At 44.3% G+C, this 17,771-nt stretch overlaps 1 protein-coding gene across 5 annotated transcripts in view; it reads left to right on the forward strand.

Annotated features, from left to right (window-relative positions):
• The window catches only part of YME1L (ATP-dependent zinc metalloprotease YME1L), a 156,842-nt gene that overhangs the window by 119,434 nt on the left and 19,637 nt on the right, over positions 1–17,771 (forward strand). For 4 of the 5 annotated variants that reach the window (XR_012828390.1, XM_075691599.1, XM_075691600.1 and 1 more), the window contains 3 exons: positions 2,007–2,133; positions 6,317–6,390; positions 16,421–16,528. The exons of the other annotated variant lie outside the window; for it this stretch is intronic. Coding sequence is in view for 3 of the 4 variants with exons in the window: in XM_075691599.1 (XP_075547714.1) it covers positions 2,007–2,133; positions 6,317–6,390; positions 16,421–16,528 (309 nt within the window). In the remaining variant the exon portion in view is untranslated. The remainder of the gene's footprint in view (positions 1–2,006; positions 2,134–6,316; positions 6,391–16,420; positions 16,529–17,771) is intronic. 5 annotated transcript variants of the gene reach the window in all.

Here is a 17,771-nt window from a genome sequence, read left to right on the forward strand (position 1 = left end):
GGATAGCTCAAATGGTGACAACTTATGAACTGATGGGTTGATGGGCTGAATGGTTAATTTTGGGACTTTCACTATAACGACCTTTCAGAATAACGAACAATTTTTGGCGGCCCCGCGTGATTAGTTATATTGAGATTTGACTATTGCAATGTACAGTATCCAACTAGTCCGTCTGGCTTTCCTTCTGCAGAAAGAGAAAGTACCTACATCAGTGAAGCAGTGCAAGGCATGCAGATGTAGTCAGTGTGGTGCTGCTGGAAGTGCTCTCTCGTTTGCTGTGCAATCACGGCCGTCAAATGCACCATTCAAAAGACATGATTACAGTCGAACCCACTTATAATCATCTATCAGTTATACAAAATACATTCGTTATTTTGATGCCAGGTAATTAAATTTTTTTTTAATTCCATCCCTTTCAAAGGTCCCGGACAGCGTTGATGCATTTCTATAAGCCCAAACTTTTGTTATTTTTGTCCTAACGTTGGCATTTGCCAGATAATTCAAACTTGACCATTCAGCATACATGTACTGACCTTTATGGTGACCCCGATAGTGACACCTCTAGGGGATAATGACCCATTTAAGAGCTTTCCCAGACAACACAGACATCCTAAGGATGTTTGATAGATGTCCCTGTAAGGGTGTTGAGGATCTCAGGAATGTTCCTAAAGTGTCCTATGCTAATCCAGAGAACCTCCCATCTGAAACACCAAAAGATGCCCCATGGAAATCCCGATTGGGTCTTTTTCGCATTCAAATGAGTGGAGCAATAAGACTTGCACAACTTGTCATCAGGCTGCTTAAGTGCATGAATTTTACAGTCATCAGGCCCCAAGAAAATATGAACGTTGTATCATGACCACACCACCACTGGCAGTGCTAGCAGGGCGAGAAAGGAGAAATAACCGGCGCAATCCATCGAAATTTGCGTGTTACATTCCTGACAGGGAAGAAATGCGATATTTATAATTTGTGCAGGAGTAATTGGCCCTCAAGGTGTGCATAAACTTCATATGTAACCAATATATGGCCCATCAGCATTTTTGGATTAGTAGCAAAAATAAAAACAATGAAGCGCACAGCTTAATGGGCCGTTTCGTGTGCATTCAAACGTGCTGCTGGCCAACTCTTCCAACAGATCCCGATAATGTCTGCAATTGCTCATTGTTGGGACTTTGCTGAATCCTACGTCCCATGTATGCCTGCAGTACATCTGTCATGAGACGTGGGATGGCGTTTTTTTTTTTTTTAATGTTCGTCGGATGTTGTGCGTTGTCTGGATAGGGGACAGAGTATGCATCAAGCACACGTCATTTCTCACCAAAAACACCTATTTTCGGCCTGCCCTAGGAAGATTTTCCGGCAATAAACATAGCTCGATTTACCCGATTATAATGCAAGCCATTTTTTAACAACGAAAATTGGGCCATAAATTGTCTGTGCGAAACTAGTTTTTGCACAGTTCTCCTTGCGGCAGGCACCACGTGCACTACGCCTGTTTGTACAATTTGGACCAACAGCCACTCAAGCTTTGCTGTCATTGCTGTTGATATTAGTTTTCCCTGATTCAGTGTAGATGTGGCACGGTGCATAGCCGCCAAGCATAGTTGGAAAAGGTCAGTGGTTATTATGCGGGTATTGACAGATCATGGTTTGGCGACAGTCTACGTCGCTGCTTGTTGGGGTTTGCAATGGCATTCTAACCCATCTTTCAGGCTTAAGCAACATAGAAAATGTAACTTTACAGATCTCGGCACACTCAGCCTCGTGGCTGATGCGTATGGGTGGGGGGTATCCTTTGAGGGGGGGGGAAGAAGTGTCATCAAAGCACACGAGGAAGGGTGCGGATCGCTGCACGCTCATTACTGTCAGTATTTAATTGCTGGTGCATGTCTCAGCAGAAGAAGACCGTTGTCATGGTGGGTCACTTGTGCTTTGCAGATTAGTCTCTTCTGACATGTTTGCCTTTCTTTTGAGTACGGCTTCCTCACTCTTTTCCCTTGCAGACTGCATACATTCCTGAGAAGGAGCACTATCACGTCACCAAGGCCCAGATGATGGCCACTATGGACACACTCATGGGAGGCAGGGCAGCCGAGGAACTTGTGTTTGGCTCCGAGAAAATCACTTCAGGTAACACTGGTTGCATTGCCAGTCTTTTTGCGGCACTTACCACAGGCAACATCAGATAAGAGAAAATATGTGCACTCACTTTATGCCACTGGCAAGAACAAGAATCTGTCTCGTGGCACTTTGCTGATTTCAGTGTAAACCCATAACTATGCTTCATGTTGTAAGCTCTCACTGTTGTAAATTTTCCACAAAGGCTCAGTTTTTGTGCATATAAACTACAGTAGAACTTGTTTATAAAGAACTTGATTGTTCTGCGAAAAGGGGTCATTATATATGGACTCGCCCTTAAATACACTAAAAAATTAACTGCATTGAAGCTGGCAGCAACAGTTGCAATTCGGCACACTTAAGTCTAAAAACCAGATTTTCAGTGTCATTTTTGTTCCCGGTGCATTCCCACACCTAGCTGCAAACTTGCGTTAGAAACATCTAAAGAATGAAATGTGGTGTCGTACATTTAGAAACTGCGCAGCCACCATGTTTTATTTGAGGGTTTGCGATATATTTTACTGTGATATATTTTACTACCAGCACGACATGGCTGTAATGTGCACAAGAGAGTGAAGCGATTGAATTGTCTGGAAGTGTAAACTTTGAGAACTACTGCAGCATGCCTGCATTCTGCAAAGGTCTTGGACATCATTGTCTTGGCATTACGACTGTGCATCAACCACACAAGAAGCGTAAAATTATGTTATCTCTGTCGCTTCAGGCAAAAGAAAATGCGATGTTCAAAAGTTAAATGTCGCCACGAACCGTGGTCATGTGCAACCGAAGCACCGCCGAACTGTAATCTCCTAATAACAGCGTAGTAACTGCTGAGCCTTTGCAACATTGCGTGGTGATTGCGCATGGTGCGGTGTTCTCACCGACCTGTGCTGCGTCAAGAGGAACCCTTGAGCGGCCATTGTTCCCATGATGGAATGACAGAGATGGTCGTTTCAAGTCATTGAAACAGGCGTAATGCATGTGGTGCCGCACAGACCATAGCGCAAAAATGAGAGTGATGCCATTGTGGCATCTGATATCACAGTGGTGGACATGCTGTTTATGCTGTACGCCTCCGTCCCGGCGGCATGCCTTGGCATTGTGTGACCTTATTCGCTGCTTCCTAAATCTGCGCGTAGCGGTCGCTTGTTCATCTCAGGGACTGTATTATTGTCGCGGTTGGACTGGAGTGGAGCACACGCTGTCATGCACCCAGTTTGGTCACCGTTTTGTGCTTTGGTACCTCGCGTGCATCTTCTTTTTACCGTGCCTGGGTTTGGAGCGTTCATTGTAACAGTATGGCGATTTAAGAAACATTCTTTATATCTGGAAGCAGTTTCAATAGGCAGGGTTGGAAAATTGTAAATGCACTGAAATGTGGTCATCATAACCAATAGATCATTGTATCTGGGATCACTGTAAGTCAGTTTGACTGTATAATACTACAAAAAATTGCACCAGTGTGCTGATCATATGACCACTGCACTCTGCAACTCATAATTTCAGGCTAGAGCAGATGTCTTGTGGGGATTTAGATTTTTCCTCAGATTCCCCAGCCCATAAACATTTGATGCCATTTGTTTGTAGCCAATGAAAACCCCCAGAAGTCATTCTTGAAATTTTCTGAGGATTCTGATGCAGGGGCAGAGTCCCTGCATCATCATTTATATACTTGGACTTTCACAATGTTAGGGCTGACCGTAATTGTTTCAGTTCCAGGTTATATCAGTGGGCATGTTTCATCCTGACATGCCAGTGCAAAACTAATGCAAGAACACATAATACAGTGAAATCCCAATAATTCGAAATCTCTTATTTTATCTACAGATAATTAGTTGACACCAACCAACTGCTCAATTGGTCCCAGCAAAGTATTTGAATAGAGAAACACTTCCACCAATTAGAGCTCCAAAAACTGTACAACGGTTAGTATATTGAAAATTTATCACTTCCACAAACCACCTTTTGCACAAACCCACGTCAGAGGCGAAGGTTTGACATGTTGCTAACTACCGTATTGTCGTGTGCAGTGAAAATGACGAGGGGAGATGCAAGCAGAGTGGCACGTGCCCTTCTTTCCTATCTTCTTGAAGAGAACGAGTAACAGTGCTGGGACAACAGGACATGACTGAAACAGGCGAAGCGCTTTGTCTGTCTCAAGTCACATCCCCTTGTCCTGTGCTGTTACTCGTTTTCTTCAGACATGTTCCGACCAGCCGAAGTTAGCACATTACCACGTGCTTGCCTAGGCTCCCCTCCCCCTTCTAGTATGCGCTTGATTTCGTTACTGCACGCGCTCTCCTGTTGTCGTCTTTATTGCCACAGTGTTCAACTTGGGAAAGGAATAAACTGTCACCCATCTAGAGTAGCATGAAACTCCGAAGGAAGACCTTGTGGGTTCCTCAGAAAGAAAAATTTGGCGTTGAAGAAAAATTCATCCCAGTTTGGAGATTGAAACTGGGAATAGCGCCTCTCCGGGGCGTTGAGTAGCGATGCTAATTTTGTGCTACTGTCAAGTGGATGACAGTTTTAGAGCCGAGCTCGTAATCATCCGTTCCTGCATTGAGCAGTGGCATTATACCTCATAAACAAGTGAACAGGCACAGGCGAAAGATGAAAGCGAATGCGGAGCACAGCGGTAGATAAAAGAAAAACATGTGAGGAGGAAACTGGAGGAGGAGTGGAGGGGAAACGGCAGGGCATGCACTCAGTTGCCGGTGGCCACGGCATCCGCCACCGCATAGGTGATCTCATCTGTGCTCCCGAAGGGGGGACAGGGTGGTGTGAAGTGGGGAGGGCTGTCCTCATCCGCAGTGTCAGCTGCAGAGGCCAGACCGCGTCGATGTTCCTGCAAGGGGTGATGGCAAGCTGCTATGAGTAAGGGTCGATGTGACAATCCCTTGGGTGTTGTCGCCGCTGACACTGGTGGCACGATCTTACCGCGACGAAAGACCGCTCTCGTCGATGGTGGAATGAAAGCGTGAGAAGAAAAGCGTAGTGCCGGTGCTATTTTGGAGGCTCCTCTTATATTTATGCAGTTCTCCATGCGGCATTGCCTGTGCTACACCTATTAGGACGATTTGGACCACAGTTTGGAACAACGGCCTCTCAAGCCTTGCTATATTATACTTGCTGTTGATATTCACATGGCCCGTTGGCATAAATGCGGCATGATGCCTCACTGCCATGTCAAGTTGGAAAGAGTTGGTAGTTACTATGCTGTTATTGGGCGATCACGGTTCGTTGTCGTTTTGTTTGTCGTTGCTGATAATAGTTCACGATGGTGTTACGGCTTTCGAACTTCATACTTTCTCTGCCCAAGTGACCTAGAAAATGCAACTGCGTGGCTCTTGGGGTGAGTGTCCTTGATGCTGTAGCTGTAATGGCATGACCTTTGCAAATTGCTGGCCTCCTGGAATAGTTTCAGTTTGCAGCCAACTAGAATGCTTCACTATCATATGCAGAGTCCACTTGTGCGCCACCGATAGTAAAATGTATCAAACACTCGAAGAAAAAAATGGTGACTGCTGCACTTGTTGTTTTGGAATGGCAGGTGATCGGAACGGGCTGGGAAATGTGGGAAGATATGGGGAGGTGCCGGAAAAAAGAATGAAGATACTCAGAATCCGATTTTTGTACCAAAGTGGTGTTGAAATGTAACTGCCAACGCCAGCCTCAGCGTAGCTAAATTTTTGTGCACTTTGCAGGGTGACTTCACAACAACAAACTACTGATGCGACTGCTTATCGCAGAGTTTGTTATAAATGGTTTCCCCTGTACCATCATCAAACATGAAAGCCACCACTGGTGGGTTTATTGACCAGTGGAGGGAGTTATGATACGAGTCAAACTTAGAGGGAGTGCATAGTTAATGTATACGAATAGGACTTTCTTTGGTACGTGACTAGTCGACACAAGTACTGCTCACGCTTTGTCCAGTAAAACAGGCAGATGGTGGAATCCGCTGAAACATTGATTCGGTGTTTACAAGCCTGTACATTTATTGGCCGAGATGAAGCGTGATCACTGGCTGAGTATTGCGAGTGTTGCATGTACTGCACCAGTCTGAAAGTGCATGTTTGCAGTGATGAGGGAGAGATTTATTGAGCTGGTGAGAGGTGTTGGTGAGAAGTCTTTCATAGCAAGGCACCTTAACATGGTGCATGTAAACATTTGCTTTGCGTATTTATGCCAGGTGCTTCAAGTGACCTGAAGCAGGCAACTGCTCTTGCCACCAACATGGTCAAGGAGTGGGGCATGTCTGAAAAGGTATGCTGCCTCATAGTGAACCTCATTTGTGTAACTAAGTTGATGAAATTAATGTGCTAGTGCATGATTTGAGGGTATGCATGTGTGGTTTATTACAGTCAACTTCAGTTAATTCAACTTTGATGTCGCCGATGGAGCTGATCTAAATTTCTGGCAGGTTGAATTAATAGAAGAGGCAGAAAGAAAAATACTTCGAGCACACCGCTGCTTTATTTTGCAGTATTTACCTGAATCTGGCATGCTCATGGATCAAATCTGCAGCTGGATTTACGGGTTCAAAGTAGAAAGCACTGTGCACCCAAATCTAACGTTCGCTCCTTTTTTTAACTAATAAAGTGCCTCTAATTCTGGCAATCGGAAAAAGATAAAACCTGTGGAGTCTACCTCCATTAACTGGATATGTATTTACACTTCACATTCATTGTTGCCACTCTTGGACAGCTCTTGTATTGCTTTCTCTCTCTCACTCTATATATATATATATATATATATATATATATATATATATATATATACTACACACACACACACACACGCACACACACACACACACACACACACACACACACAATGTGCAGAGAAAGACGGCTTTGCCAGTTTGTAATACAGCACAAGAGTTTGATACCCCAAAAATAAAACACACGATGCAGCTATGTTACCTCTAGCTAAGCATGTAAGGTAACTGCTCGCTGTTAAATGAGGTTTTGTCTGATAAGTGGCACATTGTCTCCAGCCTACGTGTAAACTTGTTCTGTCAACATCTGGTGACAATGGCCATGATTCTGGTTTTGTCAGTAGGCTGTTGCCATTGTTGCAGAAGCAGTTTCATGTCCGATTGTAAACTTGTTCTGTCACCATCTGGTGACAACGGCCATGATTCTGGTTTTGTCAGTAGGCTGTTGCCATTGTTGCAAAAGCAGTTTCATGTTTGATTGTAATGTGTGGGCAATTTTCACATGTTTTCTTCAAAGAAAAAAAATTGCATTAGAATAAAGTAAATACAGTAATCATACATTCTGATTTGCCATTTTCACTTGAAACTGCCCTTCGTAGAGTTTCAACATAAAACAGTCGCTGTAATGGGGCGGCAGGCATTGTGTTTAAAAAAGGTGCACTGATTCTTATTCTTGGTATCGCTGCACAAATGGATACATGTACCAGGCAAAGCTTGAAGAATTAATTTTTAAAGAGGATGTTGGGTGTTAGGGGTGTGCAAATAGCAGTTTACGAGACTGACTTGAATACGAATCAAATGGTACCAGAAGTGAATTGAATATTGAATACTTTTCTAATAGTTTTTGGGTAATTAACTATTGTCCTCATCATTGATCTTCTCACCATAGTATATTCACAGTGTTATCAAGTTTGTCATTATGCTGCATGTTATGAAGCATATGAAGTAGAACGCCTCCCCCTCTTTCCCTTGCCTCCTCCACCCTCCGCGCCTCGCACAAGAAAGACTGCGCGCTTTCGGCCTGCTTTCCTTCCTCCCTCCCTCCCTCCCTCCCGTGCAAGTTATGGAGCCGCGATCGTTGGTTGACTCTCTCAAGTCAGTTGCCAGACCGTGTTGAGAAGTCAAAAGTCCGCTTTATACGCTCGATTTTGACAAAAATTGCCGCTAATTTCGTCCGCTGTAGCCGACAGTTTGTTGTAGCGCGCTCCATTAAAAGCGAACTTTGTTTCATTAATGAAATAGGTAGAACAAACTAAGGCTGAAATATGGTCCATTATATCCGAAAGTCTGTTGTATGTGGGTGCGTTGTAACGAGTGTAGACTGTATGACAAAGTAATGAAGATAACAAAGTAATTCTGGCTCCCCCTACAACATCATTATAATGAGGATTTACTCTATTTGTATTAATGAATATTAATATTAGATTTGAAGACCGAATTGAATAGGGCAATATTTGAATCATTATTTGAAAGGTTGAAATGTTCGCATACCCCTATTGGGTATTGCCTTTTCTCAATCGCGAAGTCGTATAGAAGAGCCGAAAATTCCTTTTAGCATCTGGATCAAACATGAAACTGCTCCTGTTCACATTTTTAGACTTAATTTGTTGTTGTTGTTGTTTTTGTTTTTAGGGGGAGGGGGCGTTGAACTAATAGGTGCAAGTTTGTATTTACCAGTTAGTGTTAGTATTTGTGTTGTCATTGTGCATTCCTACCAAGGACACATTAATGAGGTGTTTATGTATTGCGAGGTGACGCTGTAATTTCTTCCATTTGTACTTAAAGTATGCAGCCACTAGGCACCACTACAGAGTGGAAATCTGTAACTTGACTGCTGTGGCAACAAAAGCATTAGGTAGCCACTTTCTGGTACAGTCGACTACCGTTAATTGGACCCTGATGGGATCGAAGAACTTGATCGAATTAACTGGTGGGTCGAATTAAGCAAGATACAGAAAAAATGCCAGAACACCGCCAATTCATTTGGCAGTATTTTTGAGGTTTTAACATGCCCTTGAATCAAATGCGTGTCCACTTTCTACATGTCCGATCTCGAAAACTAACATAGAAATGACATTGCAGCTCTTAAACAAAGTAGAAATCTAACACGCACCTGAATTCTTAGCAAGAAAAGTAGGCAACAATCTAATATGTGTCAACGCCTCCTCTAACTATATGCCAGTCAAACGGGCGGCGAGAGCACTGCTGAACCCTTTCCTACCACCATCTCAGGGAGGCCACTAGAGGCACTGAGGTCTGACACTATGTTCCCTCGTGGTGCTGCGTGGTGCATGCGTGCGCTTGCTTGTTCCAAGCTTTTCGAGGCTTCTCTAGCACTAAATGCTGCAATTATGCGGTATCGCTGCGTGCCATTGTGCACGCAGAGTCAGCGTAAAAAGGAGCCGGGCGTCTCGTTTCACAAGATACCCGCCAACCTCGATGCACATGCATGGCAACTCAAAGCGATTTCCAGAAAGGACTGGGAGCCAAATTCTACTTCCAATTATTCAGTAGTGTGCAGCCTGCGTTTCAACGCATCGAACTTCAAAGATAAATTGCAAGAACTGGCAGCCGAAACCAGGCGTTGTGCCTAGCATTTTCTCTGGCTACCCTTTGTACATGAGAAAGGCTCCCGCAACCACAAGAAGTGATGCCAGCATTCGGAAATGTAAGCGAGAGCCTTCAACAGACGGTTCGTCAAAGCTATGCTCGGTCGACGGGAGTACCAGCAGAACGGCTACATCAAGCATTGCCTCTCTAAGCAGCAAAAGTGGACATATTCCATACAACAGAAGGCAAGTTGGATATGAGTGTGCCTTGACCAACGCAGATGAAAGTGCAGCGTGGTGTTCCTTACTCAACGTGGCGACTCCAGACGCTGTGCACGCTCAAGGCAGTTGCAAGGACGCAGGTGAGGCAGATGCTAATTTTTCAAGTCTTACGAAACTGCTGCAGACCAAAGTTTATGCAACGCGCTCCTACGATGTGCAGACGTCCACGACAGCATGCTCTCCAAGCGTTTTTGTCGAATGGAAACGATGGCGGGAAAAAAAAGTGCGCACTCAAGAAAAGGAATGAAATGCTTCAGAGGACTGTAGATTCCTACAAGAAAGAGCTTCAAAAACTCAAAGAGCAAAGCTACGTGAACACATTTTTGGAAGTTGCATCCGATGCGGAACAGGGAAGTATGAAGGCGACGTTTATTCTGGACCAGATAAAAAACTGCAAGAAGAAACGGCCAGCATGTTCAGAGCCAACAGTGAGACATTGCATCATTCAAAGAAACTTGTCTGCCAAGGCCTATGAACAACCAAGGTCCGAGGAGCTGCTGAAGCTTCCATGTCGAAATACCCTGCAGAAATATATTGGGACAATATCTGGAGAAATCGGATTTAGTGAATTGGTGCGCTGTCGGCTACAAGCAGAACTTGAATCGCTACATAGTCCGGAGGCTAAAACATTTGGACTTGTTCTGGATGAAATGAGAATCCAACAAAAGCTGGAATATCATAGGCAAAGAGACGCTTTTGTTGGGGAAGTTAAGTTCAGTTCTGACCTACAGCACCTTGTTACTGAATCAGAAAACTGCACTCTGGCTAACTCTCTCTTGTGCTTCCTGCTTTGCGGCCTGCATGGGAAATTAAAAATACCAGTTGCTTACTTTTTTACAAAGGGATGCACCGGCGAGCAGCTCGTCACTTGCACTCGCCACGTCATCCGAAGAGTAGAAGATGTGGGATTTGATGTTGTGTGTCTCGTCACCGACAACCACCAGATCAATGTCGTTGCGATGGATACATTATGCAAACGGGAGGTGAAAGCACTTGCTCCTCATCCCTATAATACCACGAAACCTCTATTCCTTGCCTTCCACCAAAGTCACATTGTGAAAAATATAAGATCGCAATTCCTGGCGAAAGATATAGGTGGCTCGCAAGAAATATCTTCCAAGTATTTGAAGACATTGTACAGAATGAAACAGCACTCGACAATACGGCCGATACGGTACCTTATGCGCAAGCACTTGTATCCCTCAGACATTGAAAAAATGAATGTGTGGTCAGCCGTGCAATTGTTCAGTGCTCCAGTAACAGCAGCATTAGGCTACCTGACGGACGAGGCTGGCTGTACTTGTGATGCAGAGTTCACTACAGCAGGGCCAACAATATACTTCATGAAAGTCTACAGAAGTGGTTTACTCTCATGGATGTGAGCAACTGCCAAAAACACATTCATCGAAATGATCCTGACGCACGTCAATTCACATCAGTTGATGATGAGAGACAGATGGCTTGGATTCAGATTTCTTGCTTACACGGAGGAACTCAGAAGAGCAAACCTGAGAATTTTCTCACAAAGGAAACCTACCATGCACTCGTGACAACAACAAAGTCAAATGTCGAGTGCATTTGACATCTGCTTCTTGTCAGAAAGTTCAAGTTTGTGTTGACGAGAAAAATGTCAAGTGACCCAATTGAATCCTTGTTTGGATTCCTGCACAGAAGTGCCGGGTGCAATGATGCGCTGGATGTGAAAAGTGCTGTATAGGGGCTGGAGAAGATGCTCAAGACGGGAATTGTTGCTGCTTCGAGTGATAGCAACGTGTTCATTCCAGCTAACCGGCACTACCACCTGCTCAATGAAGCGCTGGAGAAGCTTCTCAATGTAGCAGAGGAGAAACTGTATGACCAGTGCGTCAGCACAATTCCACTCGTTTCAAACCCGGATGTGGCCAGTGTAGCTTTAACAGGAGGGTTCATCGTTCCCATGCGGAAATTGCGTTTCGCTCCTGCAGGCGCCTAAAAGCAACAATCCCCTACACGGTCTCATCGCTCACCAGGGCTGAGGAGAACTTTACTACCCGAATGAGGAGCTGGTAAATGTTCTGAGAGGGCTTCGGAGATTTGCTGATATCGTGCTCAACAACAGAAGCTCTATTGCTAGGCCGTTAGAAGTCTGCGTTGAAAGAAGCGTCTGGGCTCTCATGGAACTTCCTGTGCTCTGTTGCGAAAAGTGCGACGAAAAGCAAAGAAAAATGATTCTTGAGATGATGAGCTTCTTGAGCGGGAACCATTGTCCTGCAAAGTTTTGAAGCTATAGCTGGCCATCCCTGTGAAGCTGTGATCTTGTTCTTCATGAGGAAGTAGACAATGCGTAATCATTTTACTTGCCCACAGTAAGGGTGAAATAAACACAGTTTATATGTGTACTTGCGTCTCTACTACGCGGTGTCCTTCATTTTTGCATGTTTATCGAACCAGACCGATAGCTCTTCTTCCTGCTTGGTGCCGTGCCGGTACTGAAAGTTCGTGATGATTTACTTGGCACTGATGCGAAATATATTTTAACATCTACATGTGATAATCTGCTAGCAGCCACAGCAAGTGTTTAAATTTTAATGCCCGAAATGTTGAACGAGAAGTCGTTGCTGCGCCCCACCCATTGGAACGACTGTTCCCGACGCATAGAAGCACTGCGCGAGACAGTGTTAGAGCGTGGCACCACCCCTCGGTGAAAGCACACAACTTCGCGGCAGAACGCCAACAATGGGAGAGCGAGCCATCTGGCTGGCATGTAGTTAGAAGAGGCATTGTATGTGTTTAGTGGCTACCAGTTTCCTAAAGTCAGCATCGCCACAATACATCTGTAATTTGCAGTAAAGCACATGAATGCCGTGAAGGCGGTTTTGGTTTTGTATCTGATTGCACCACGCAGGCAATTTTCAACTTAGTTTTCTTGGTAAGGATGAAGGCGCACTTTAGAATTGGGCAAATACCGTAATCTGAACTTATAGCTGGAAAATCTTTCTAGGGCAGGCCAAAAATAGACATTTTCGACAGGAGGTGACGTGTTATTCGTTATCCCCTAAGTTCCACCACAGCAGATGCTGCCACTAAAGGGGTCGCTATTGGGGTCATCATAGGGGGCAGGTGCTTGTGTACTGATTGGTCAAGTTGGAATTATTTGGCGAAGGCCAATTTTAGTTAATAAAGGGAAAATCAGACATCCACCCTCTAAGATGACAAAAGGATGTCAACCACTCGAAGCAAACGCAAGAGCAGTTGTAGCAATCCTTTGTAGCAATTGCTACGAACGGGTGAATATCTGATTTTCCCTTTATTAATTACTTCTCTCCACCTTGCGGGTTTCTGCAGAAATACTACGTCAAACACTTGCCTTTGCTTCATGTTGTCGACAAATTCGACTTCGTCCTTCCATCTGCTAGCCGCCTGGTTAGCTCAGACGGTAGAGCGGCTGCCCTGGAAAGGCGGTGGGAAAAGTGGCGTACAGGGACCAGGACGAATTTTTCAACTCTGAGGCTTTTCTTTCAAGGAACCCTTATGGGTTTCCTTTGTAGCAATTGCTACGAACGGGTGGATGTCCGATTTTCTCTTTATTAATTACTTCTTTCCACCTAGTGGGTTTCCGCAGAACTACGTCAGGCCTATTTTAGGATTGAAATAATTAAAGTTTAGGCCTATAGAAATGTGTAGGCACTGACCAGGACCTTTGGACAGAATCTAACTAACTGAAATACCTAATTAGCCAGAGTCGAATTAACAGAAGCCAACTGTATTAGGCCACAATTTCTTTTTTTGAATTTCATTGCTGTGCCTCGGAGTAAAAGCTGTGTGTGCAAGAGCATTACATTTACGAAAGAAAATTCACAAAGGGCCATCCAAGTAGAACTCCAGTGCCACAGTTAACTGGGATGGTTGTCCAAACTATGGTTTCTTGCTGTGGTTTGTCAGTATTATTGTCCCCTCGCTATAATGTCATTAGTACCTAGAAGCAAGGCAGGGTAAAAGGCTACTGCCCTTAACTGGCAGCAGGGGTTCTACTTTGACAAGCCTTTGTAGTTTTGTTTGCGAAGTGGTTTTCAGCAATGTACACATAACATTACAGTTGATGTTCCCTTATAACATTCAACATTCTTTTGTCATGACAGCGATATCAGGTGAAAAGAACTATGCTAGTACTGAGATTTTTATTGCTGTTCTTCTGGTATGTGACAAGAGTTGTTAAGCAACCTCCATGGAGATGCACACAGCAACTGCAAAGGCTGTGCAGCTGTGTGTGTGGCTGTGCGAGTTTCATGGTATGATTTGGGGATGAACATGTAGCAGCTGAAAGAACCCACAGCAGCTACCAATGTAATGGAGAGCCTTAGGAGACCCAAGCCGTGTTGCATTAGCCACTGTTGGGGCATAGAGAAGGAAGAGATTCTATGAATTGGAGCAAGTGCAGTGGCATTTTGCTGTTTGCTTGGTGCACCTCCGTGGTGGAAACAAGAATGTCTGCCAAAACAAAAACGCGGAAATCTGCTTATGAGGACTGAAAACAACAGAAGTGCATTGACAAAAGGGAAGACAAGCCAGTATTTCACCCGTTTTCTGAACCTTGCAGAATGCACAGCTGTGTCGCTCGGCATCCCTTGCATATTACAGCCGCAGTCGAACCTCGATTACATATATTGAGCAGCACAGGGATAGCAAAATGGTTCAACGTAGCCAGAATTTATACATTGGAAGTGACATAAAAGACATGTCAGAGTCCTGTGCAAGTTAATGAATAAATCACTCACAGCGCTGTGAATACTCATTTGAAGCCTGAAATAAGCAATTTATTTCTTTGGCTTAAATAACTGCAATGTAGTTTGCTTCTTATTGGTGACCGTATGTCTAACCATGGCCTCCTCTACATAATACATAACCCAAGAGCGCCAGACCAGCGGCTTATATAGCACCATAGTGGCAGCGTACAGGGACCAAGGCAGCCAGAGCCTCACTCAAAGTTGTGAGCAGGGCAACATCAGTGCTAGTGGGATCATGTTCAGCAGCTTCATTTTTATGCCGCTCGGCTGTAACCTCTAGGGTAATCTCCGCGTCCGTCAACTCAGCCGTGCTACTACGTGGTAACGATGGACTTCTTGTCTCCATTCTCGACACGCCGGATAACCTCCGGTTTTGCCACAAATGTCAGTGACATTTGCTTCTTCGTGTTTCAGCCATTGCAACACCATACGCAGCAGCACAGATCATACTGAGGAGTCAGTGCATCAAATGCACTGCACTTTCAAACGAGCCAAGCTGCCGCCTGTGCGCGCTGCTACCTTCGACTGCTGCTTCTGATGCGATCCATGCGAACATATAGGCTAGTGTAGCAGTCGGAAAAGTTCACCACGCCACCACTATCTTTGAAGTGTGTTGTGGGAAAGCCTGTCGCCAGAGCACATGCAGTCAAGTGGCGCTTCCGGCGCAATCAGTACATGCATGTAGCCTAGCGTGTAGCAGTCGGAGACACATACCACACCACCGATATCTTCGTGTGTGTTGCGGAAAAGCCTATCGCGTGTCATGAGAGGGCATGTGATCTGGGACGACAGAGTTTGATATATCTATTTTACATCTGTCCTCGTTTGATTTAAAAAGTTAATTATGCATGTGATTTTTCATGTGATATGGGAAGAGTTTGGTATAAGCAATCATTCAATATATCCACATTTGATGTATCGAGGTTCAACTGTACTAGTACAGCATTTAACAAAAATTTATGGAAGCTTCTAGCTGGATGTGCCACAGAAGAGGCACTGTCAGATGCTGCTTAGTGCAGCTCTCGCGAGCTTGTGAATGCAGCCGCTTGTATGCGGAAGAGCTGGTGAATACCTAAACATACAATGAATAAACATACGAGCATATGTGTCATTTATATGGTAGTTCCTTTTCCCAGTCATCCAGTTTGCCGCATATGAACTGGGTGATCAAGTCATATTGGTCATACACAGTGGAGGGATTTTTGCCTCATACTGGCCACACGGTTCTTTGTTTATTGATTATGTGCAAACAGTGGAAACTTTGGCTATGGCTGACTTGAGCTCGTTAGGCCAACGTGGCTATCATGGTGGTTGTCATTCCCTACAAGAACAGCCCTAAGCGACTTGGGTACCCATACGTCTTTTTTCTTTAATTTTGGATCTTGAGTCAACACAAACCCAGAAGTTGCCTTTATTTCTGTGCAAGTGCACTCATAAACCAATTTTCTTGGGTCCTCAGTTCTAATGGCAACAATGGCAAGAATTATAAAACAGGTGCCTCACTAGCAAGTATAGGGGTGATGATAGATGACTGGTATGTAGCAAGGGCTAGCAGACTTCCCAGGGTAGGAGATATAGGTTTCATGTCATCTTGCCCATCTACCGAGAATCAAAGACAGCCAGTGCTGCACCAGAAAACGATTGTCGTCAACAGTGACCCATGATACTGATGCTTGAGACGCTGATAAGAGGGATTTTCGGAGGGCGCGATTACTGTAAGCTTAGGACAAAGGCAGATTTGTGTATTAGAATGAATACTTGTTTTTACGTACGTTAGCGATCACAGTGCCCATCAGTTACATCATCATCATCTTCCTCTGAACCTCTCTTTTAAAGATATAATGGCAAAATCATGTCAGCTCTATCACAAGGCCAGGCATTTAGATATAACATAGCTGTGTGTCTTATACTGAAGCTTGCTGTCCTTCTGCTCACATTTCAAATCCAAGTGTCATTAGTCACTACTTCTTTACTTGTTGCAGGTTGGTGTCAGGACGTTTGATGAAGATCACAGCTCTCTGATAGTTATTAATGAGCTAGCACCAAACACAGCCGAAGTTATCGACTCCGAGATAAAGCGGCTCCTGCACGTAAGTCTTTAATGTCCTATTGCACTTCGGCTGGGGTGACAAATGTAGAGGGAATAAAACTGGAAGCCACAAAACTGAGCAGAATTAAGCTGTGGAGGATACCAGCAGTTTCTTAGGTTAAAGTAAAGCATAATAACAGTGGAATAATGTGGTGGAACCTACAGTGCTTTAAGGGGACGCTAAGGAGAAAAAATTATTCCACCTGTGTTAGTAAGCTACTTTTCCACAATTACAAAAATCCACTCTTAACGCAAGATGCTTGGTACGCCAGAAGAGATGCACGAGTGAGAGAGATGCCAACTTGAAATTCCCGCACCAGCTTGCCGTGATGTCATGCATTTTGACACAGTCTGTTAGGGCTGAGTCAAGCTTCTATTGGTAAAAATGGGCCACACTGTGTTCCAAGAGAGCCAAAAGACGGAACTTTTGCAGAGCCAGAATGGCCGAAATGCAGAAGTACTTTGCAATCAGTGCTGTCACACTGACGTACCGGCCCCCAGGTTTCGGCATGAAATTCAAGGATACTTTGACCGTCATTTTCTCTACTAATAATCAACCTGTTACTGCCAAGTCAACTAAAGTGGAGTAGTTCGAGAGTATCTTATCAACTTAAACTGATTCGATGTTTCACTTTAGTGGCCCCCTTTAATGGCTAGCAGAACATATTCGACAGACAAAAAAGCACATGGAAAGAAAAATCTGAGGGCACAAGCATTGAAAGAACACCAGTCCTCAACTGATCTTTACCTTGAAAAAAAAAAAAAAAAAAACATTACAACTGGGGGTGGGCAAATATTAGAAATTTCAAATATGAAAAGAATATTGAACGCTCACCAAATGTTTTGCAACACTCGACTAAAGTCTTGCTACTGTTCTCCATCAGCTAAACGAAGTATCATAAATTATTGGATGTGGGACAAATGTTTTTGAACCAATGCAGAAACAAAATGCATAGTGCAGCCATTCGTTCTTGGAAAGCTTGTTTGCAACCAGTCTCTAAAGGTGGTGCTAAGCTATTTGTTTAGTTCTTTGAATGACAATTAGTGATCGTGTTTGAAACTGGTCCTTCATTCCTGTTAGCTCTCTTATTTTGCACCACCTAGTTGGTACAGGCACCAGTACATAACTACACCAAAATAAATATTCCTGCTGTATACAGTGGAACCCCAGTTCCACGTCCCCTGGTTTCGCGACAACCTGGGTCTTACAGCAGATTAGCACAGTCCCGGCGAAGTCCTCATAG

The sequence above is a fragment of the Dermacentor variabilis genome, chromosome 5 (assembly GCF_050947875.1).
Source record: "Dermacentor variabilis isolate Ectoservices chromosome 5, ASM5094787v1, whole genome shotgun sequence".
NCBI lineage: Eukaryota > Metazoa > Arthropoda > Arachnida > Ixodida > Ixodidae > Dermacentor > Dermacentor variabilis.